Source organism: Orbicella faveolata, unplaced genomic scaffold (assembly GCF_042242905.1).
Source record: "Orbicella faveolata isolate gen_17 unplaced genomic scaffold, um_ofav_v1 contig_12, whole genome shotgun sequence".
NCBI classification, from domain to species: Eukaryota; Metazoa; Cnidaria; class Anthozoa; order Scleractinia; family Merulinidae; genus Orbicella; species Orbicella faveolata.
In genome coordinates this window covers 12,905,524-12,929,000 of record NW_028301539.1, presented here as the reverse complement: position 1 = coordinate 12,929,000, position 23,477 = coordinate 12,905,524, and the positions used below count along the sequence as shown (strand labels likewise).

Below are 23,477 nucleotides of genomic sequence, written 5' to 3'. Positions count from 1 at the left end.
GTACATTTGTGCTATACTGTATTGTGAGATTTACATGATTGTGGCGTTAAATTGAAAGAAGATTTGTTTGTCACAGCCTGACTGTTCCAAGCTTCTTTACTTTCTCTAATTTGTGCCGTTGTATATAAAGTATGTTTTCCCTAAAAAATGCAATGTATTTTATTTAGTTATTACACTGTATTAATTGAATCGAGTGGAGTATGGGTGTGTAATTTTAAAATTAGATGAGCGCGCAACCTAAGACCGATTTGAAATTTTGAGCACGACTTCTCCCTAAATTGTATGACACAAGGTCTTACTAATTAATCGTATCAATAATAAAATCCGAAATTAAAAAGTCTTTTCAGAGCTTCTTTTGAGTGGAACAGGTCAGTAGTGTTTTCCAAAAGTTGTAAAAGCTGTAGGAAATATTACAAAGGAAGCCATTAAAACTCAAGTAATTGACGTGCAAATGGCATACTGAGTTATCCTGTAACTGGACAGCCACATGATGATTACGTGATAAAAAGGCAAGCAGAGAACCAATCACGAACGAGAATTTTGTTATAGATACGATGAATTATGAAATTGATATTTGTATAAGCTTATCTGGAAGTTTTTCAGTGTTAGAAGATAAGCAATAGCACGATAAGTCGCTGTAAAGAAATGAATTAATAAACAGTCATCAATACACTGATTCAGAAAAACATTCGGAAGCTGTATGTGGCTTAGGTTTTGCGGTTCTCCCACACCTTAAAGTTACAAAGTTCTAGCAGCTTGTGGGGTATTTCATGTTATTTCCTTTACAAAGCAGTAAAAAATCTTGACCTTCAAGCTTTCACAGTATAAAATGAAATAATTTACATGTTAGCTTTAACATTTACAATTACATGCAAGTCTTATAATATAGTTATGGTAAGTTTTTCTTTTCTTCTCATTTAGATGGTGTCCCCAATTAGCTTGTCTGATTCTGCACAGCTTAATACATTCGACACCAAAATATTATCTTATTTATTACATTACAGATTGGTCCATGATGAAAAAGAGAATTCTGATTGGTTCCCTGAGTGGTCGGAATTTTGCAATACCGACCGCTAAGATGAACCATTCAGAAATAGTTTTGGTAAATTGCTTTTCTAAAACATTACACACAGAGAAAAAACAGTTTCTTCTTAAGTAGAAATATTATCTCCTTTATGTTTTGGAGGATAAACTCAGTGAAACTAAACGGGAAAGCCAAATTTTTGAACGTATTAAGCAAATCTTTCAAACGGACAGGTCAAAGCGTTTAACGTTTAAAGCAAGGTTTTCAAACAGATCGCCCAAAGCATTTAAGGACGGTGCCTACTAAATACAAAGGTTTTTGCGTCAGGTAAGGACTACGTGGAAGACGTAGACCTTTGCAAGGGCTATTGGAATCCACAAAGAAAAATTGGGGTAGCCACGCATTTTTTCGAGATAATTAGCCTTGAATCTCAACAAAAATGCTGACAGCATTTTCTGAAAAAAGAAGGAAAGGATATTTCTTCACAGATTTCCTTCGAATTCGCCTTTACTAACAGAAAGGCAAACACATTTATAAAGATTTTAAAACTGCATAGTAAATGGTAGCATAAAAACCATTTTTCGTATGTTTTTAATGACAAAATCGTTGCAACAGCGCTTTTACCGTGTCTGACAGCCTTCCTCTGGTTCAGCTAAAATATAGTCTAAATACCTTTTGCTCACAACCAGAAACTAATCACGTGTTGAATAGGCTTGCCACTTGCGTTTCATAACATAAAATGTGGGGGTAACTACGCGTTTTTTGAAGTTATTGATCTTTTTTGAAGACTCTTACGGTGCCCGTTACATTTTTTCCTGTCATCTCCCCGGTAAGTAAAACATTTGCGTATTTCGCACTTGTTTTGCGCGCGCACAACGCCATCTTCAGGTACATGTTTACAGTTGGATTTCAGTATAAATTTCCACAAAAACAGCTAGTTTTTCAGCTGGATGACGTTAACAGTTTGTGAGCGATATGCTGCTAGTTTGGTGTTCCTGGTTTAAGTACGGGTTCATTAAACTTGATTTGGTCACAGTAGGAAAATTCTGCTTTCTTTTAGGCCCGGTTCATACGTCGCATTTCTGCCGTGTCGAATTCAATTCAACAAATTAAATTCGACAGAAATTCGACGTCTGAATCGGCTGCCGCATTTCTGCCGCACGAAATGCGACACCGATTCAGACGTCGAATTTCTGCCGTGTCGAATCTAATGCATGCATTATGTTAATGTATGAGCATGCGTAAATGTTTTCTCGCCAAAGACAATCTCGTTCCCAGAGTCTTCGTTCCCCTTGACCAACGGTCGGAAAACGAGGGCTCTGGGAGCAACCATTTCAGGCATGCGCCGTAGATGCAGACTACGCAGTGAAACCGGATAGGCAGAATCACCAGAATTCGGTTGTTTCAAAATGGTTGCTCCCAGAGCTCTCGTTTTCCGACCGCTGGTCGAGGGGAACAAAGACTCTGGGAACGAGATTGCGCCAAAGAAAAAGAAGAAACTTGGCCATTCTCGATCCAATGCAACCTGAACATATTGCAACACACCTGCTCCGTTGTCAGCCTTCTCCTTTTCGTTCCATTGGCGGTCAATTTTTCGCAAAATTAAAGTCCTTCGTCGCTCAGTATTTTCGTCCGCCATATTGAATACCCTACATTTAAAACGTTTTCCGCTGGCCGACATACCCGACGGTACAAATTCTGAATTAAGTGCGACGTATGAATCGCCAGTCGCATTTCTGCCGCACTTAATTGAATTGAATTCGACAAAGCAGAAATGCGACGTATGAACTGGACCTTAGGCCCGGTTCATACGTCGCATTTCTGCCGTGTCGAATTCAATTCAACGAATTAAATTCGACAGAAATTCGACGTCTGAATCGGCTGCCGCATTATCCGAAAGAAATGCGACACCGATTCAGACGTCGAATTTCTGCCGTGTCGAATCTAATGCATACATTATGTTAATGTATTGAGCATGCGTAAATGTTCTCCCGCCTAAGAAAGGGGAGAAACTTGGCCATTCTCGACCCAGTGCAACCTGAACATATTACAACACATACTGCTCCATTGTCAGCCTTCTCCTTCTTGTTCCATTGGCGGAGAATTTTTCGCAAAATCAAAGTCCTTCGTCGCTCAGTATTTTCGTCCGCCATATTGAATACTCTACGTTTAAAACATTTTCCGCTGGCCGACATACCCGACAGTATAAATTCTATACATTTTATACATTTCGCCGATAAAAGTAAAATATAAAACTTTAAGGTAAAAAGCTGTTAAAATTGAGTCTTAACGTTTTCGATCTGTTGGATCATCATCTGATGATGATCAAACAGACCGAAAACGTTAAGACTCAATTTTAACAGCTTTTTGCCTGTTATATTTCATTTGCTTTTTTGTTTCTATTTGTTTGGTTCATGTCTAGTCCCAGGTTTCGACCACACGTGGATTCTGTCTCACCTGGTAGTGAATATTTTAGCTTTCAGACGGCTAAAGTGCGGTGAACAAAAAAAGCAATATCAAATTTATTTTTTCGATTTCCATATCATGACCTCAAGTTGATTCAATTAAGTGAAAAGAAAAATCTGCCATATACGTTTTAAACACATGGTGTGCTTCACTTTATGCAATTTCCAGTTTTCCTGAATCAGTGCATTGATTTAGCCACTTTATTTTGCAACAATGATCTGAATGGTTATATAACTGTCTTTGCTAGAATGATGCTGTGCGAAAGGCCTTCATGTATTATGATTCTTGCACAAACTATGAGCGCATAGAACGTGAAAAAGGATCACCTCTTCTTGAAATAATGGAGAAATATGGTTCATGGAACATAACCAACAAAACCTGGACTTCTGACTCATGGGATTTTATGAAGACCTTGGCTCAAATGCACAAATACCTTAAGCTATCACCTTTATTTACGTTTCAAGTGCAACCGGATCTTATGGAATCTTCACGCTACATTATAATGGTATGACAACTCTTTGTTATTCCAATGTACACGTACATACAAAGGGGTGTAGTTGCAGCGCAAGGCAATCTTGATCCTGAGTGAAGCTCGAGTTTCAAGTTAGCCACTTTTATTTTGCTTCATATTTTTTCTTGCTACATTATAATTTGTAATTTTTATAGTCTGTTTTTCTTTGCATGACCATTATAGTGATATTACCATTATAGTGAATATCAGTGCCAGAAGTGCATTTGCCAGTTCAATTTTCTAGGCTCAGTTGTTTACGAAAAAAATTATTATGTAACTATAAGTTAAATCCCATGCTCACCCTCACAAAACATTTCTGGTTCAGGTTAAAGGAGCCTCGGCTAAAAAACAATTCTGGCCAAAATAGTGAATTTTCCTTAGTGTAAGTCCGTTTTTGTGCTTAAAAGTCGCAGATTTCTTTTTGCATTCGAATGCTTGGCCTTAGATTTGTCAAATTTAGTGCTTTCAAACTCGCTGCTTGGCGCCATGTTTTTCAGCGCAAAGTGTGCTGGGAGATTATGACGTCAGTGGGTTGTCAGACTTTCATCACGGCGGGCTGATGGCGGGTTTTTGAATTTACGGCCGGAGGGCCGTAGATTCTATGTCATCCAGCGTGTTCGTTAACCAAAAACGTGCAAAAACAAAAGAAAATTCGTACTTAATCAAACTTCCGGTGTGCGAAGATCGCTTCGCGATTAATGCCCGAATGACCGACTGTACGATTGAGAGGAACAAAATGTGAAGATTAGTCATGATTGATTTGTCGGTAGACTTTCGGTTAGTCAAACCTGTCAATGTTCGTAAGAGGGAGTTGCTTGTCAAAACGGAGAAAAAAAAATGCGAATTTACTAGCAGAAGCACAGCGTTACGGAGCATTACCAATGATTACGATCTCTAACCGCTGACCGTACGTATGACATTACAGACCCGTTTTCCCACGTTCTTCGAAGTGACGCGAATTGGTGAGTAGTCAAAGTTTTCTTTTTTTTTTCTGATATTACCAGGTACAGCTATCAGCGAATGTGCCAAAACATTGTTTTCGAATGATCTTGCATGATTTTGAGTGGTTTCCGAAAGGTTTTGATTGGAAATACGAATGTTACGTGCCTCAGTTCAAAGCAGCTTTCGAGCAAATAAAATGCACATTTGCAAATGGGTGTCTGGAAAACCTGAATAGCGAATAGCGAATAGTCCCGAATAGTGCGAATAGTCTCGAATAGTGCGAATAGTGGTGAACAATCGCCAAAGGTGGCGAATAGTGACGAATAGTCATCAATAGTCACCGCTTTAGATCTAATATCATGCGTTAATTAATTATCCAAATAAGCAACAGAATTTCAGTGAATTTATTACCTTTTCTTCTCCGAACTCAGGCTAGGGCTGTCCATCGCCGACATTAAGAAAACAGAAAACACAAGGATATCCTAATAAAGTCGTATTTACGCTTTTGCAGCGGTTACAACAGAAGAAATTACGTTTAGAAACACCTTTTGTCCTGATAAGCGTGTGTGCTCTTTAGCGGGAAAATCCCATCCTACGTTGACTGCGAGATACTGGGTACCCTATTTGCTACGATTTGCCACTATTTGCCACTATTCGCCACTATTCGAGACTGCTCGCCACTATTCGAACTATTCGAGACTATTCGCACTATTCGTACTTTTCGCTATTCGTTATTCGGGACTATTCGCTGTTCGCTATTTGCGACTATTCGCTATTCGCTGTTCGGATTTTCCAGACACCCTTTGCAAATTGATGTTCCTTTCATGTTTTTATACAACCCGGAACTCAACGTAATGTTTGTTTTGTAATAAATATTTGTTTCAGCTACAGGCAGGATCGATTTTAAAACGCTCTGCTGACAAAAAGCTATTTGAACCAGGTCAATACAAAGATCGTTCACATAAATTCTTCATACGGAAATTCTGGATCCTTTCAATCGTAAATACCGACGGATCAGGAAGGTTTGCTTTGCATATATAAACAGAGTAAGTTCCGTGTCGTCTGTTCACCATCGTTAAGCTTAACTGGATAATATTTCTATACTATCTCAAAGGGATGTCATTGGTTTTATGAAAAGCTTTTACGAAGCTAGAGTTACTGACGTCGCCGTCCTATACGAAAATTAGGGACCTTTAGCAACTCGTATTTTTCGAGCGACGGCAACGGCGGTGTACGAGAGGGTCTGGATCGAGAACGACGTTGTTCCCGCCAAATACAAACCTTTAGCAGCTTCCTTCACGTCGCGACGGCACTAGACGACCATCCCTGAGCACAATCTTTCCAGAGTTTTTTTTTAAGTGTTTAATTAAAAATGAACAAGTTTAAAAATATCCGAGATTTGCTATTGCTATCTCACAATGGGAACACTATTTCTGATGAAGAATTCGTTTTACTTTACGATTGTTTTCAGTCGAAAAATCCAGATTTCAGTTACGAGTCGTATGATAAGTTCGACTTAGATGATATGGGCAAAGCTGACTGCAAGGCGGAATTTCGAATAGAGAAGGCTGATCTCCCCCGACTTGCAGATGTGTCACAAATTCCTCCTGTGATCAAATGCAGACAAAGGAGCCTATGTGATGGCCTCAAAGGGCTGTGCCTGCCACTGAGGTAGACAAGCTATCCTTGTCGATACAGCGATATAATTTCTCGATTTCCACGTCCAGTATCTGTCCTAAGTTTGATCTCAAATGAGGTCTTAGATTACATCTATGAAACCCACTCACACCTGGTCACAGATTGGAACAGAGACGTCCTGGCCTCCGCTGCTCTTCAGACGTATGCTGAAGCAGTATCAAGGAAAGGTGCACCATTGGACAACTGCTTTGGTTTTATAGATGGGACTGTTCGGCCAATTTCAAGACCTGGTACTGGGCAAAGAGTTGTGTAGAATGGACACAAGAGAGTGCATGGACTGAAATTTCAGTCTGTTACCTTGCCCAATGGATTAATTGGCAATATCTTTGGACCAGTAGGTGAGTACTTCATTTGCATCGTTCTACATCCTTTATAGTACAAGTCTTACACACAAAAAAAGTTAAGGATTGTCACTAACTTTGCCAAAAGATAATCAATTTAAAGGTCGCTTTTAAGGCCTGTACTAATGATAAATAAAAAATATATATGCCCTATTTTAGAATCCAGAACTCACAAACTTTACCCTTTCAGGCCCCACAAGTATGTCAGTACTTTCAGGTGAGAAATACCACGTGGGGCTCTCTGTTGATTAGTCCAAATTTAACTGGAGAAATGGAATGAAAACCATTATTTCCTATGTATCGGGTTCTTGTGAGACAATACTTGCTTTGATGAACTATTGCTTTTGTCTTTTAAGGTAACCTTTTTTAAACCTTTTTCTTTGCATTTCAGAGGGTCGTAAACATGATGCTGGGATGCTTGCCGATTCTGGATTGTTGAATGACCTAGGGAGATTTGCTTTTTCACCAGCTGGACCACCTATGTGTGTTTACGGTGATCCCGCATATCCCCTCCACATTCACCTCCAGGCTCTATTTCGACAAGCCCATCTTACACCACTAATGGAAGAAGATAACACAGCAATGAGCACAGTACGGACCTCTGTAGAGTGGATCTTTGGTGACATCATAACTTCTTTAAGTTTTTAGATTACAAAAAGAACCTGAAGATAGGACTTAGCACTGTGGGCAAAATGTATCTTGTCTGTGCAGTGTTACGCAATGCCATAACTTGTTTATATGGCAATCAGACATCTGAATATTTTGAACTTGAGCCTCCAACACTAAAAGAATATTTCCAGTAAGTTTTGAGCAGTCCATGTGGAAATTAGTATTATTGTTAAGAGAAGCAAGGTTTAAGTTTAGCTAAGTTCATGTGCTCTGAAACATGGCAATTCTCCACAGCAAAAACCACGAAAAAAATATGAGCTTGCCCTTGTACCCTTGTCCTTTTTCGTGGATACGCGAAGCGAAGGAACGTGTTTGTTGTGGGGAGTCCGATATGCAAATGTGTCACTCACTCACTCACTCACTCACTCACTCAGGTGTAGACACTGTTCGTAATTAGTCGGCCCGAACGAGAGCGCCCGAGCCCGACGCCATGTTGGAACAGTAACCGAGCCCGACGCCATATTGGAATAATAACCGAGCAGCTGCGCGGTTACTATTTAAAGCGTGCATCTCGCCAGCCCGAATTTGATGATTTTGTAGCTTTTACACGACAATAATAATTGAAAGTGAAGAATGATCATCGCGGTTAATTTTCCAATTTAAGCAATTGGAAAGAAGAAGCCTGAAAAAAAAAAATCAGGGCTAGCCCTGATTTTTTTTTTTTTTTTTTCAGGCTTCTTCTTTCCAATTGCTTAAATTGGAAAATTAACTGCGATGATCATTCTTCACTTTCATCTACTACCGCAGTTCATATATGAATTATTTCATATAAACTTCACACAATAATAATTATTAGGTGTTTCGCTAAAGTGAAGTGGAGTTGACTTCGAATGTTGTAATTAGTACTATGGCCAACTCGAAGGCTGAATTTCAGGAGCATCTGAGTCGTCCAGGCGTAAAAAAATGACCAGGATATGAGCATTTGTTTGCTGGAAAGTGACCTGAAAATGCGTAAATCTCATGCTAATGTGGTAAGCTTTGATGAGAATGTGTCTTAGTGGTCGACCTTAATGAACTTATATGAGCGAAACGAACTATTTTTAATGAACGAAACAGCCATTGAAAACAGTATAAACATTGGCACCGTTATATAATATTGTAATTTCATTTTTATAATTTAGTAACATCTAAACCTGAGGCCAGCCGAAATATTGTTTTAAATATACGGCGCTGTGCCAGCCTTGCAGTAGTCTTTGACTTACTATCGTTTTACTTTCCAAGTTTGGCTGATTAGGTCTCCTGTGAGATCCAACGTTCAATCAAGCAGAACCTTCGTTCACAGCTTTGCAGTTTATAGCACTTTCATGTTGAGTTGTCCACGTTCAACCGACATCGAGTTCAGTTTAGATTAAAGTTGTATTCCCTATACTTGTCTTGCTTATTTAAGTACATTGATCAGAACTCTGAGTGGGATGTGAAATGCAGATAAACTTGGTAAAAAATTCCCAAATACTTGATTTTGATAAGCTTAAATGATTTTTACCCTGTCTCTTGTTTACACTTTTGCTTTCTGATTGAAAAGATAACAAAGGTAAAGAAATCCCTTATAAGCTTGTTGGAACACGTATTTATAGGTCGACAGATTTTTTGGATCAACACTGAAAATGTTTGCAAATAAGGCTACTTATTTTGATGTACGTTACGTGCAATATATATATATATATATAGACAAGCGGTTAAGAAGTGCTGTCTCATCAGAAACCTTACTTATAGCCTTGATTGAAATGCAATGAAAAAGGTCTGTCCGCTCGTTCTACTTGAATACATGCAAATTTTTCCAGCAGGCAGACAAACATCAACATCAAGATCTGTGTGTGTGTGTGTGTGTGGAGGGGGGGCGGGCGGTGCGGGGGTGGAGAGAGAGTACTCCATTAGCCATGATCACACTATACGAGCTATCCATGGCTTTTTAATAATACACCAGTAATTGGAAGTCTACCAACTTTCATCTCTAGATTACTTAATCCACGAGTTTGGTCATAGGTCTCCTTTGATTTATGTATTTGGTGGAAAAACTGACCTGAAGTTGGGGGAAAAAATTCATGCTCAGAAACTGATTGCTGCCCATTCTCCCCCCAAAATTTAATAGTCTATCCCTAAGGCGTGTCTGACAAGCCTCAGTAAACCAACTTAACACTGACTGGCATTTACAACTGAGCATAATTTATTTCTCAAGGAGGTAAACAGCAACAAATAACAACTTCAACAACAACTTCAAATGAGATGCTTTATCACTTGCATTACTTCTCTATTACTTTCTGTAACACTGCGAGAAGCGCTCCGCTCATTTTCTGCTGCTCCTGCAGCAGTGATTGCATGACTTGCTGCTGGTTTTCCTATTCTTTCTTTTTCATATCAAGCTCCTGTCGTCGCACTGCGCGATCAGCATCAGCTTTCTCTCTTAGAAAATCGACGAGCGGCTGTGCACATCTCTGGCCTGACTTGCGCCGATTTGGAGATGCATCCTTTTCTGATTTGCGTTTCTTCGTCTCCCTTAAGGTTTCCATGGCTTTCTTTCGGATATCTTCGGCCGTTTTTTTTGTCCTTATCCTGTTGTTTGGAGGCAAAATCCGCGTCAGCTGTCGCGGTATCTTCTCTCGAAACTCATTCTTCAATCAGCGCTTCTCTTTCTGTCAAATCATCCACAGAGATTCCACTCTCTTTTTCTTCCTCGCTCATTTTCTTCGTAAATTTCTTCCTCAGAAACACCCATCTCTCTCTCACTGCTCTTTTGTCCTTAAATTGAAACTTTGGAGAGTCAATTTTATTGAGTGACTCTACTATAGCCTCCCATGCCAGACCACGAGCAGGGCTACCTTTTTTCACAACAAACACATTGCTGCCTAATATTTCTCGTAATAACAACACATCGTGCTCCTCCGTCCACTCCATTTGCCTGAAAGAAAAGTCAAAAGTGGAAACATATCAGAGAAACGTTATTTCAATTTTGAAAATTAATAGATGTAAAATTCAGAGCTTTATAAGCGCTTTTAATTTTAGGATCTTACTTCAGTTTTCTCTTGTACGTTCCCACCATTGACAAATCCGGCTTTCGACAACACACGAGTATAGCCTGTAAGAAAGTAAAAGAATATCATTTTCCCCTCCTCATCTTTGAATAAATATCAATCTCACTTCATCCTGCAAGCCGTTAAGAAAAAAATTATAGCTGAAATCCGAAACTAGAGGAGTGAAAGGCAGAAATACACTCACGTTTTCTGTACACCGCGAAAAGCAGCTTCTTGACGTCTGCGCGGGCCTCTCACGACCTCGCGTCAAAACTGACAATGTATGCCGGAAATGAAAATTACTTCCGGTCGCCGTCGCCGTCCCAAATCCTCTCGATGCTAAAGTTCCCTATTGGCGACACGGCACACGAAAGTTTCCCGCGTCCACTGCCGTTCCCGTCTTGGCTTTCCCGTCCTTGCATCGTATAAAGGTCCCTAATGTTGCTTGTGATGTAGAGGACATTAATGCCATGCACTCAAATTTTAAAACAATATTTCGCATTGTAGGACAGATTCTGCAATCAGGCCGGTTACATCACTGGGCGACTCAAATGGCGCAGAAAACACGAATTCACTGTTCGTGGTAATTCATTCCTCTCGAGGAAGCTCGAAACCCTTTCGAGCGATTATTCAACCCTTTCGAGGGATTATTCAGCCCTTTCGAGAGATTATTCAGCCCTTTTAAGGGATAATTCAACCCTTTCAAGGGATTATGCAGCCCTTTCGAGGGAGTACGCATCCCTTTCGAAGGATTATGCAGTCAAAGCACAACGTAGTCAATTTCACCGAGATTACATGAGAGTTTCCCTTAAGGAGATATGACTCTGTTAGTAGAGTGCAAACAAAAAGCTTTAGTTGACGAAATTATGACCATGGAAAACATATCTACAGAAGCTATGCCTGGTCATTATGTACTAGTATTTGTTCTGCAAATACTCGGAGTGAAAGACAATCTTTCCAGTGTTTACACTTAAGGCAACATGTAAGAGTAAATCTTTAATCTTTAATCCAGAAGTGTAGGAGCTCTCGTAAGCTTGTAATGCTCTTCATTGTTAGCAGCTGTTATTGTTTTTCTGTTGTTTGTTCTATTGTTCTCTCAAATGGTAGCAAGCCATAAATGTGAGCCCTTACGAGGGCTGTTACATCACCCCTTTAATCAGTATACTTATCAGTTGCTGCATGTAGGAAAAGAGATAGAGAACCATCTAGATTACCACGTGAAGTTTTAAAATCAGTTAAACGCAGAAAAGTAAGAGGCAGAATTCAGCATTTCTTGAAGAAAAGTGTTCCCGTTTCATCTGTTTTATCCACTGTAGCTACCAGTTGTGAACTACGGATTGTCAAGCTTGCTCATGAAGAAGAGTATTTTTTTACTCGATTTTTTTAAACAAAATTTGAACAAGAAAAGTGTTGGTCTTCTGGTAGGAATTATAAATGTTATCCAGAATTTTTGTCCGAGTTCAGTTTGATAATAAGAACTACCTCTTGTCAGAAAAAATTGAGACATTGAATTGAACCCAGGTCCTACAGAAATTCCTAATTCACCTACCTACGGCCGTGGATTCATGTGCTCATTGAGCACCTATTTTTTGACGTACGTTGGGAGCGTTTAAGCGTGTATACAGTTTTAAGTTACAGATTCATAGGGTAGTATTTCTAATATAACAATAATTATAGCCTACCAGTATTGTGAAGATTTGAAATGCCACATTGTTACGCATATGGCTGTAACAACGAGTCTGAGAAACAAACTGACACAGCTGGAAGAGGCGAAAACAAAGTTACGTTCCATCGGGTTCCGGGAACAGATCAGAGGGAATTAGGAAAGAAGAGGCTAATTGCCATTGGCCGGCCCAAGGAAAATTTACCGAGGTGTCCATATTTGTGTTCTGATCATTTCGATCCAAGCTGTTTGGATGAAAGCATGGCGGAATAAGTTGTTAGGAGGAGTAAAACGAAAGTTGAAAAATGACGCAGTTCCTACGATTTTTGCATACAAACCTGCACCGAAAGTGCGTGCCTCCCGTGTGATGGGACCGGCCAAACGAAAGTGTCAAGAGGTGAGAAGAAAATTTGCTTTGCTTTGTTTGAACTGAACAAGTTCTTTTATCATGTAATTTATTAAAAGCTGAAATAAAAATATTACATTAATGCATTATCTCGTTGTCTCTTTATTTCCTGCCTGTAAATTATAAAACGTTTTCCCAAAGGTCAGCATTATGCATTTTTCTTTTGTTACCTCGCATCAATTATGAATGCTCATCTCAGTCCTCTCAGTACAAGTACAGCACCAAGTTTAAATGAATATGAGGAATGCTTCAATATTTCTGCTGGTCTGTGGAGATAATCTCAGGGAACTATTAAAATTCTGCCCAAAATGTGGTTCCCCAGTGATCAATGAGGAAATTGAGGAGAGAGAAAATGAAGGGTCGCAATATTCTGTCAGCATAAATTGTTTAAATTGTTGCAACTTTACCTGGCAAACACAACCTTCTATTCCTGGGGTCAAGGGTGAACGGAATCTGGCTTTAACTACAGGGTTATTTTTCAGTGGCATACATTTTTCAAAATGTTAGCAGTTTGCTTCTGTCATTAATTTGAAATCCATTGGAAAAGATTGCTACTATGCCTTAAGACAAAAGTATGTCTTCCCTGTTGCTGATGTTCGCTGGGAGGCAGAACAAAACAATCTAATTAACACTCTAAAAGACAGGGGAGCCAGTGACACTAGCCGGAGATAGCCACTGTGATTCTCCAGGCCACAGTGCTAAGTATGGGACTCACACAATGTTGGATGTTCAAAGTGACATACATACATACATATATATTCTTTATTTATTCTCGAAATTTACGGATCCATATCAGCATGTGGGCAAATGACCTTATATAAAAAACTACATAAAATTATCAAAATCGCCTTATGTAACTCATGACTCCAGAATAGCCCTATGTAACTTTATTCTTAAATCGGTCGAATTAACGTCCGTAAATCGGTCGAATTAACGTCCGTAAATCGGCCGAATTAACAGTCTTAAATCGGCCTAGTGAACATCTATAAATCGGCCGAATTAAAAACCTTGAATCGGCCGAATTAACGGTCTTAAATCGGCCGCATTAAAAAACCTAAATCGACTGAATTAAAAGCCATAAATCGGCCGAATTAACAGTCTTAAATCGGCCGAATTAAAAACCTTAAATCGACCGAATTAACATCATTAAATCGGCCGAATTAAAAACCTTAAATAGGCCGAATTAACAGTTTTGAATCGGCCGAATTAAAAACCTAAAATCGACCGAATTAACATCTTTAAATCGGCCGAATTAAAAACCTTAAATCGGCCGTATTAACATCTTTTAATCGGCCGTATTAAGAGTCACTGACTGGAAATATCGAGAATGGCTGGCCAGGTTAGAAATATCGAAAACCCTGAAACTTTGCTTAAGGATCGCTTTTCGGGAGCCACTTTCGAAAATATTATTCCGATTTTCTTAGAATTTAAAGTCTTCGAGAAATTCGCAAAGAACGAAAATATAGCTTTTTGCCTCATTAAATATGCAAAAAATATCTGGAAAATTGTCAAAGTTCTCGGTATTCGCATTGAAACAATTTACAAAACTAGAACTCGGGGTAAACCTAGCATAAGAGCTTTACTTTTCTTATATCTAACAATAGGAAGTTTTAAATTTTTCAAGCATTTTGAAGGATTCCGTCGACCGTTAAGAATTGCCTTTTCAAGCCCCTATGAAAACGGCAAAAATTGCGTAGTTTTACGGGCTTAAAACGCATCTTGGTATGTCCGATATGGAGCTAAAACAAGTACTGTGCAAAAGAGTGTCGCTTCTACTATAATAATATGGAAAAAAAATTCTGGGTAATCGAGGTTCACACAGGTAAAATGCAAAAGTTCGCGACAGTCTCTTCTCAAATTTGCATAATTCGGTATGTTCAAAGAACTCTATTGCTGATCACTCTAGTCTGCTTTTGTTCCATTTGTGGGCCATGCTTTGTGGGAAATATACAAAAAAAGAGTTGATCCAGGTCGTTATTACAACATTGTTTCATTATTTCACGCAAGGTACATAAAACTACAGAAAAAGCCCAAAATATAAGTTCAAAGCCACATAGACTAAACACGCTACATGTATTACGTGACTGGCGTCACGTAATATTTATTTTCAGTTAGTTCCAATTGGAATTACCAGATTATTGAGGTTTAGACACTTGCTTATAACAGAGACATATCAGGGTTTGTCTTTCCCGTTTATATACACTCGATTAGTCTGCAAATATTCGAAAGGAGACTGGTCTTTTAAAGTAAATTTTAGCATGTGTCTCGATTTTGATCTTGATTGAAAACGAATTAATTAGATACACCAAATGAAACAAAGAGGTTTTATTAACGTGATCCAGCCAGACCAAGGAAACAAGTTATCTTGAAAAATAGAGTAAGACTGTTTGAAATCGATCCCGCGATCTGACCTCGATTGGAATTCGGCCTAGTCCTAGTCTATTTTGTTTTGTTTTGTATATTTAATCTTGTACCAAGTTTGTGATACTTATGTGTACCAATGTATTTGTTGTGCCTCTTTCCTGACTCTTACATTTTTAATTATTATAATTGCGGTCACCCAACTAGTTTAGCTTTTTAGTTATTTTGGGTGTCCCACCACTGTATGTACTGTACTGTTTATTTATATATTTATAATTATAATCTTTTAAATTCTTTTAGTTGTTTACAGTAGTAGAAATAAACTGTTGTTGTTGTTGTTGTTGTTGCTAGTCCAAACGTCGCGTTTCTGCCGTTCCGACCTCAAATAAATTTGTCCCGGCAGTGGCAGTGACAAGAGAACAGCGGTGATTTCAAACGTCGAGTTCAATCAGTGGTGCAGAAGATCGGAAGACGCTTGCTTTGCTGAAGGCCATTTTAAATGCTACAAATATCAGCAACGGCAGCTGATGCAACAGGCTATGAATTCAGTTCGGCACGGTACGTAAGAGCACGCCTAAGCCAAGTCGCGCTACACGGCATGCAAACTTTATTCATTTCCCCTCGGGGGGGGGGGGGGGGGTGGGGGGTGGGAGACTCATATAAAATAACGGGGGTGCTCGTCGTACATTTTAGGGGTTAATCTTCAAAAGGTCCACCGCGAGAGCTTTTGCGGTACCTTTTACGGGGATTGAGCCGAAAAATATCACAGGGGATAATGTGTTATGTAAACGGTTGTCTGCAGTTTAACCATCGATTTCCCTCTTTTTTATTATTTGGAAACTATTAGGGCTAAGTAATAGACCCTTTGCACGATCCGGTCACATGGTACGGAATTAATTATGCTGGGACGCAAGTTACACAGTGGGACTTCCAAAACAAAGGAACTCGTACCAGTCCAACCCGACTTTCCTTTGTTTTGGAAGTCCCACTGCGTAACTTGCGTCCCAGCGTAATTAATTCCGTACCATGTGACCGGATCCTGCAAAGGGCCTATTGAAGACACCAACAACGACAAAAAAACACTCTTAGAAGCATATCGAGTAGTCATTTTATGAAGAGACTTTTCAATTTTCGTCAATTATGCAAAAAAAGTTCACCTAGCCCTAAAAATGTTTGTGTTTGCTGGCGCGCGTTCTCTCACTGCCCAGATTTTTTGTTCCAAATACTGATTGAAGAAGACCAAAAGTTAATCAAATTATTTATTTCGACCCGATATTGGGCAAACTAAAACGCCTTTTAAGCCCTTAAAATTGCGCAATTTTTGCCGTTTCCATCCACTGGATTAAATTGTCGAGAAGAACCTTTCACAACCCAGTTGCCCTCGTCAAATGGCAGCATCTTTTGAAAGGCATACAGATGTAGGTCCCACATTCCCTCTCTCTGAGCTCTGACAAAGAGCAGGATGCAGAACATTTCCATGTACTGCCACCAGTGCTCCAAATTAGGATTCTTCTCTTTCTTGACTGCGGTGATGGAAGACAACACTGTGCGGGTATCTGTCAGATGACACCAGGTCAAGCAGTTTCAGAACATCCTCCTCGATCCCTGTTTGACTGAATGGACTTCTAGACCTCTTCTAGACCAAAAGTTGCGGCAGAAGCAGTTGCTACATCGCCTGAAGAGTGATCTTGTGAACTCGAGAACCCTTGTCGTAGTCTTTGCTTGCAAGCGCGCGTTCCACAGTTCGTGGACCTAAGATAACGCTCTCAATCCAGATGGTAACCCAGAGTCTTGAATATGCTGACCTAGTAACGTTAGGAAATTCATTGATGTGTGAAGACCTCCAAGCCGTGGAATAAGACAATCCTGATACTCTGGTACCACTCATTTCAGTTCCATGAGTAGCAGGAAAAGAGCTTGATTAACCGTCAGCACAACGTGCTTCTAATTAAACGATTCAGTGACTTGTACTATTCGTTGTAAGACAGTGTTTACAGTATTGACATCATGCGCAGTAGCCAGTATGATTGGCATGTAGCCAACTGCACTCACCTCTGGGTCTGTTTCAGAATGCTTTTGATTAAAGCTTGTCCAGCCAGGCTTCGGATCCTCATTTTGCCGTTTAAGGAAAAATGTTGTGTCCATTGCGACTGTCTTCAAAGCTGATGGACAGTCCTGGATTGGTTGTTTGAACCATTCCCCTTTGACATCTTCCTTAAACTGCGGTTCTGCTGTGCCTTCTCTGATGTATGCAGGTAAGATGGCGTTCTTTTCATCTGGGACTTTGGGTTGCTCTCTTAGTGGGTGTAATATGTTCTGAAGGATGCCGACTGATTCTGGACCTCTTTGCCAGGCTGCACACTGCGTTGCATGAAATGTGTTTTGCCCGTCAAGTGTTCCCTCGTTAATATCTATGTTGTCAGCGGATTTCCAAGTAGCTGATTGTATGACCGGCATTATGAAACATTTCTATTAATTTCTTCGACCAGGTCGCTTGATGAAGTTTGCTGCCGAGAACAACGTGTTTAAGTGTCCACCTTCGGCCTCCACTCACACTGTACACTAGGTCCTGTGTGATGCTAAGCTCCCTAGTTTATTGTTTTCTAACCCGAGCGTTTGGCTTCTAATCGGCTGTTTTCCTTCTTCGTCAACAGCATCGTTACTGTTTAGATCATCATCAGTACCATGATCATTATCCTCATCATCATGATCTTCGTCATCATCGTCATCGTTAATGACGTCGTCGTCGTCCTCCTGATCATCGTCATCGCCATCACCCAGCCCATTCTCAAGGAGTGACTGTCCACCAAGCATAAGCTTTATGAACATATACAAACTTTCTGGGACACATGTAATAGTATCTTCCGTGCAGAAGTTTAGACCCTGATGCGCAGGCTGTGCTAACATATCAGAGCGAAGCTTCAGCGCCACGTGTGCCATCGATATAAAATCATCCTTTTCATCAGGCTGATAAATCGGGATTATAGCTTCTGACTGCGCTTTTCGATTCAAAACTTGAGAGACAGGAATATGACAGAATTTAAATGGCACTAAGAATGTTTGGCGCTCAGAAACCGCTCGGTCACGAAGTAGAACGAAATCATAAACATCTGCAACATGCGGTGCGATGTGTTCCTCAAATGTGGTCATGCGACTTCTAAATGAGGGAGGAATGTCCATGTTTTGCTCAGCAGCGAGAGAACAGTAGCGGAGCCACACCTCCTTAAGCTCCAAGATGTGACCTTGTTCAGCAGACTTTTTTTAACTCATCGATAAGCCACGACAATACTGCTCCACTTTCATCTTTTGCTATATCTCTTGATCGAGACACATTTCTCAGGAATTTCTTATAGCAATTTTGATGATATTTACCCTTAGCTGCGATTAGGTCACTTACACCTGCCACACGCAAGGAAAGGCTGTGGTCACATTTTGCTCCCTCTAGTATCTGCTGACTCATTTTGAAAGTCGTCACTGAGCACAGTGCTCGCTTTTTGGACGTTTTCCCGTCTTGAAAAAACATGCGTAGTTCCCAGTCGGTTGAGGAAGTTTTGTTGCGAAGTGCGGAACTTATTTCTGGCGGCGAAGGTTTAGTGTTTTAAGTGGCAGTCCCGCTAAAAGCGGTCCACTCGACTTCGGGACCAAAAATAATTTTCCTTCATTTTTTGTCAGTGAAAAGGGTTTGACACATATAAAAAAAAATTTATTATTTTCCAATTCCTTATTTTTGCTTTGCTACGAGCCAAAATTGAATTTTGGCCGAACTGAGGTTGCCGACCGTGATCAGAAAGGTAAAATTCACCGATTTTGTGAAGCGTGCTACGTCGCCTAAAATGCAGCTCACGGAATTTCGTTTTCATGCGAATTTTAAGGTATATTCATTACTTTGACTGGCGAAATATGGAAACTTTTCGAAAAATTCTAAGCTTACCAGCGAGGCTGGAAGACGCCCTACTCCGAGGCCTTTGATCACCTACTAAAATTTAGCCAAATTTGACGGGGAAAATCTCAAAAGTTGGGTCTAAATGAAGCCTAAAAAGCACATCACAGTAAATTTCATACCTTAATAAACCGTTCTATATGTTCAAACCGGTGGGTATCTCCTTGGATTGCACGCGAGAACAGATTAAAATCTGCCACAGTCAGTATGTTTACAGAGGTATCGCTCGTGTCAAAGCTCATTTGCATAATCCTAGCATCCGGTGGAAATACATCTTCTTCCGTTCAGGTTCGTTTGTTGACCTTCTGAGTAGTGGCAAATAGCTTCCTTTAATACTTGTGTACACTCTAGATCCAGTTTTGAGGTGAAGGTTGCGTTAAAGTTGATCAATTCTCAAGACTTGCGAGACTCCAAAAGTAAATAATGGCGCCGGTCTGCAGAAATTAACCGTAGCCGTCGTCCTGACCCTTCAATAAATTCTGCCGCAGAGGTAGCACTAGGAGAAGAAGAAAATCGTGAGTTTTCATTTACCGTTTAATGGCAACTGAATCCTGTACTACTGCCAAGACTACTGGGAGCTTGAGGGCTATATGCCCGAATTTGAGGAACAACAATTGATAATGATGAAAAAGTAGCTTCTGCTAAGAAACATACCCAATTCAAGACTAGAGTGCTAAAGCCACACCCAATTTATAACCAAAATGGCCAAAATCGATACCCTATTTATGACCCAAACGGCTGAAAAACCCTACCCTTTGGGGCCTCACATACAGATACCTATATAGCCCATATAAGGGAGTACCCCTCCCGGGTAATTGGTCACGTTACAACTTGTGTGACATTTTGACGAAGCTGGTGCAGCTTTCGTTGTATAAACGGTCCGATAAACGGATCCTGAAGTTTATATTATACGCTGTGCAAGATACTAAAAGACAGGCATCAAGCATAAAACAGAAGTAAAGCCCATCATTCATCGCAAAACATAGTTCCATTCAAGCCTGTCGTGTTCATTCAGGTTCATTTCCCAGCGATGCAACCGGCAAGTGTTCGTTGTTGTTGTTCCTCAAATTCGGGCATATAGCCCTCAAGCTCCCAGTAGTCTTGGCAGTAGTACAGGATTCAGTTGCCATTAAACGGTAAATGAAAACTTATGATTTTCTTCTTCTCCTAGTGCTACCTCTACGGCAGAATTTATTGAAGGGTCAGGACGACGGCTACGGTTAATTTCTGCAGACCGGCGCCATTATTTACTTTTGGAGTCTCGCAAGTCTTGAGAATTGATCAACTTTAACGCAACCTTCACCTCAAAACTGGATCTAGAGTGTACACAAGTATTAAAGGAAGCTATTTGCCACTACTCAGAAGGTCAACAAACGAACCTGAACGGAAGAAGATGTATTTCCACCGGATGCTAGGATTATGCAAATGAGCTTTGACACGAGCGATACCTCTGTAAACATACTGACTGTGGCAGATTTTAATCTGTTCTCGCGTGCAATCCAAGGAGATACCCACCGGTTTGAACATATAGAACGGTTTATTAAGGTATGAAATTTACTATGATGTGCTTTTTAGGCTTCATTTAGACCCAGCTTTTGAGATTTTCCCCGTCAAATTTGGCTAAATTTTAGTAGGTGATCAAAGGCCTCGGAGTAGGGCGTCTTCCAGCCTCGCTGGTAAGCTTAGAATTTTTCGAAAAGTTTCCATATTTCGCCAGTCAAAGTAATGAATATACCTTAAAATTCGCATGAAAACGAAATTCCGTGAGCTACATTTTAGGCGACGTAGCACGCTTCACAAAATCGGTGAATTTTACCTTTCTGATCACGGTCGGCAACTTCAGTTCGGCCAAAATTCAATTTTGGCTCGTAGCAAAGCAAAAATAAGGAATTGGAAAATAATAAATTGCTTTTTTATATATACGTGTCAAACCCTTTTCACTGACAAAAAATGAAGGAAAATTATTTTTGGTCCCGAAGTCGAGTGGACCGCTTTTAGCGGGACTGCCACTTAATTCGGCCGATTTAAGGTTGTTAATTCGGCCGATTTAAGGTTTTTAATTCGGCCTATTTAAGGTTGTTAATTCGGCCGATTTAAGGTTGCTAATTCGACCGATTTAAGGTTGTTAAATTGGCCGATTTAAGGTTGTTAATTCGGCCGATTTAAAGATGTTAATTCGGCCGATTTAAGGTTGTTAATTCGGCCGATTTAAGACTGTTAATTCGGCCGATTCAAGGTTTTTAATTCGGCCGATTTAAAGATCTTAATTCGGTCGATTTAAGGTTTTCAATTCGGCCGATTTAAGGTTTTTAATTCAGCCGATTTAAAGTTTTTAATGCGGCCGATTTAAGACTGTTAATTCGGCCGATTTAAGGTGGTTAATTCGGCCGATTTAAGGTTGCTAATGCGGCCGATTTAAAGATGTTAATTCGGCCGATTTAAGGTTGCTAATTCGACCGATTTAAGGTTGTTAAATTGGCCGATTTAAGGTTGTTGATTCGGCCGATTTAAAGATGTTAAGTCGTTTCAGGTTGTTAATTCGGCGATTTAAGGTTGTTAATTCGGCCGATTTAAGTTTTCTTAATTCGGCCGACTTAAGGATGTTAATTCGGCCGATTTAAGGAAGTCAATTCGGTCGATTTAAGGAAGTTAATCCGACCAATTTAAAGTTGTTAATTCGGCCGATTTAAGGAAGTTAATTCGGCCGATTTAAGGTCTTCAATTCGGCCGATTTAAGGTTGTTAATTCGGCTGATTTAAGGCTGCTAATTCGGCCGATTTAAGGCTGTTAATTTGGCCGATTTAAGGTTGATAATTCGGCCGATTTAAGAATAAAATTACATAAGGCTATTTTGGAGTCATGAGTTACATAAGGCCATTTTGATAATTTTATACAGTTATTTTTATATATGGTCATTTGCCTGCATGCTGATATTTACAGAGTAGCTGTAGAGCTAATATCTTCGAGAACATAACTGACTAAAAGAAAAAAAAGAAAATATAATAATAATAATAATAAAATAAATAAAGTAAAATATGCTATATTGCAAATTCCATTATTATTTATAAACTATATACAATATTCAATATTGTGCATGCAGAGCGAAAGATTTCTTATAGATCTACTGTGGAAGGGTTTCATATTTAAGGATCTCCTGCTTGACAAGGTTGTAGACTTGAAGGTTGTGTCAGTTTGTGAAGTAAAAAACTCAATGCTATGGAAAAGAAAGATTTTATAGAAACAGTAAAAACGTTGAGGAGGTAGGAATGAATGTGGCAGGGGTTTCAACTGAGTTTCATCCCCAAATTAAGAAATATATGACAGAGGAACAAAAAGATAACAAACACCATATTGATCCACGGCATGCCTGCAAGAATGTCCAAAAAAAAACTGTCCTGATGTATACTTACTATAAAAGTGAAAACGGACATAGTAGCCCGGATTATAAATAACTAGTGCACTTCATGAGAAAATATATACATATTTTTAATGAATCAGATGGGAGCTTAAATTAAATATATACGTACTCATTTAGAAGTTCAGTAGCAGACAAATCCATGCCTTGCATCAAATGCTTTATGCGGATAAGGGTTGTCTTAAGCACTGCTGTATTTAAACAAACTGTCGTAAAATCATCGTGTTGTGTAATACAGGTAATCGGTTCGCTGTTTAAGTCAGCTAGTGCTGATGCTTCAGCCACCTCTCGACAACACAAACATTCTCTGGGGTGGCTCAATGTTGTTGTGCCGCAGTTCGAACATTTGCACCACTCCAGGACCAACAGACTTCCGCAAACTTCCTGGTCGCTGCCACCTGAATTTTCGTCTGAACTTGGATCACTGCTGCTTTTTTCTCCCTCTTCGTAGTCTGGTTCGAAGCTATACGGAGTCACTGAAAACTCTTCCGCAGACCCTATATTGGAAGTCTTCGACAACGCAGTGACGTCACAAATTCCCATGAAATATTTCGGTCAAAAATGAACGTTTTGCATTCGAATCATGTAATGTAATGTTGATTCAGAACCACGGAAATTGTTAGAGATAGGCATGATGTATTGTTTGACAACAAAACTACTTTTTTTAAGCCGAGGTTCCCTTTAAGTCAAGAAACTTTAAATTCAGTGCTAGAGAGTTGCATTCTCAGTGGATGAAATGTGCAAATTATATTGAGCAATTGGCATGGAGCTCTTAGAACAAGCAAAGCTAAATGCCCAGTGAGAATCGGCATAAAAATTGAATTAAAAAAAGTCTGGATGTCAAATCAATGCTGGGGACATTTTTCAAAACTTCACCTTGTAGGCCTGGGATTTATTTAGCGCCAATGAGTTTCATCAACAAAATACAATATTACTACTAATTATCAACTTAACTTTAGGGAGCACTGGTTAGACATCATGTAAGTTTATGTGTCATAGCAAAAAGTAAGATTAAAGTCTGTTTAATGTTACA

General features: G+C 39.7%; 1 protein-coding gene and 2 pseudogenes across 1 annotated transcript in view; 2 read left to right on the top strand and 1 right to left on the bottom strand.

The window, feature by feature from the left end:
* Nucleotides 1-23,477, top strand: part of LOC110043333 (endothelin-converting enzyme homolog) — a 246,397-nt gene that overhangs the window by 16,668 nt on the left and 206,252 nt on the right. Inside the window, exon 3 of the mRNA XM_089282468.1 lies at nucleotides 3,738-3,995. Within this exon, the coding sequence (XP_089138594.1) occupies nucleotides 3,738-3,995 (258 nt within the window). The remainder of the gene's footprint in view (nucleotides 1-3,737; nucleotides 3,996-23,477) is intronic.
* Nucleotides 6,062-8,311, top strand: LOC149116716 (uncharacterized; annotated as a pseudogene).
* On the bottom strand, nucleotides 9,892-10,543 carry LOC149116715 (uncharacterized; annotated as a pseudogene).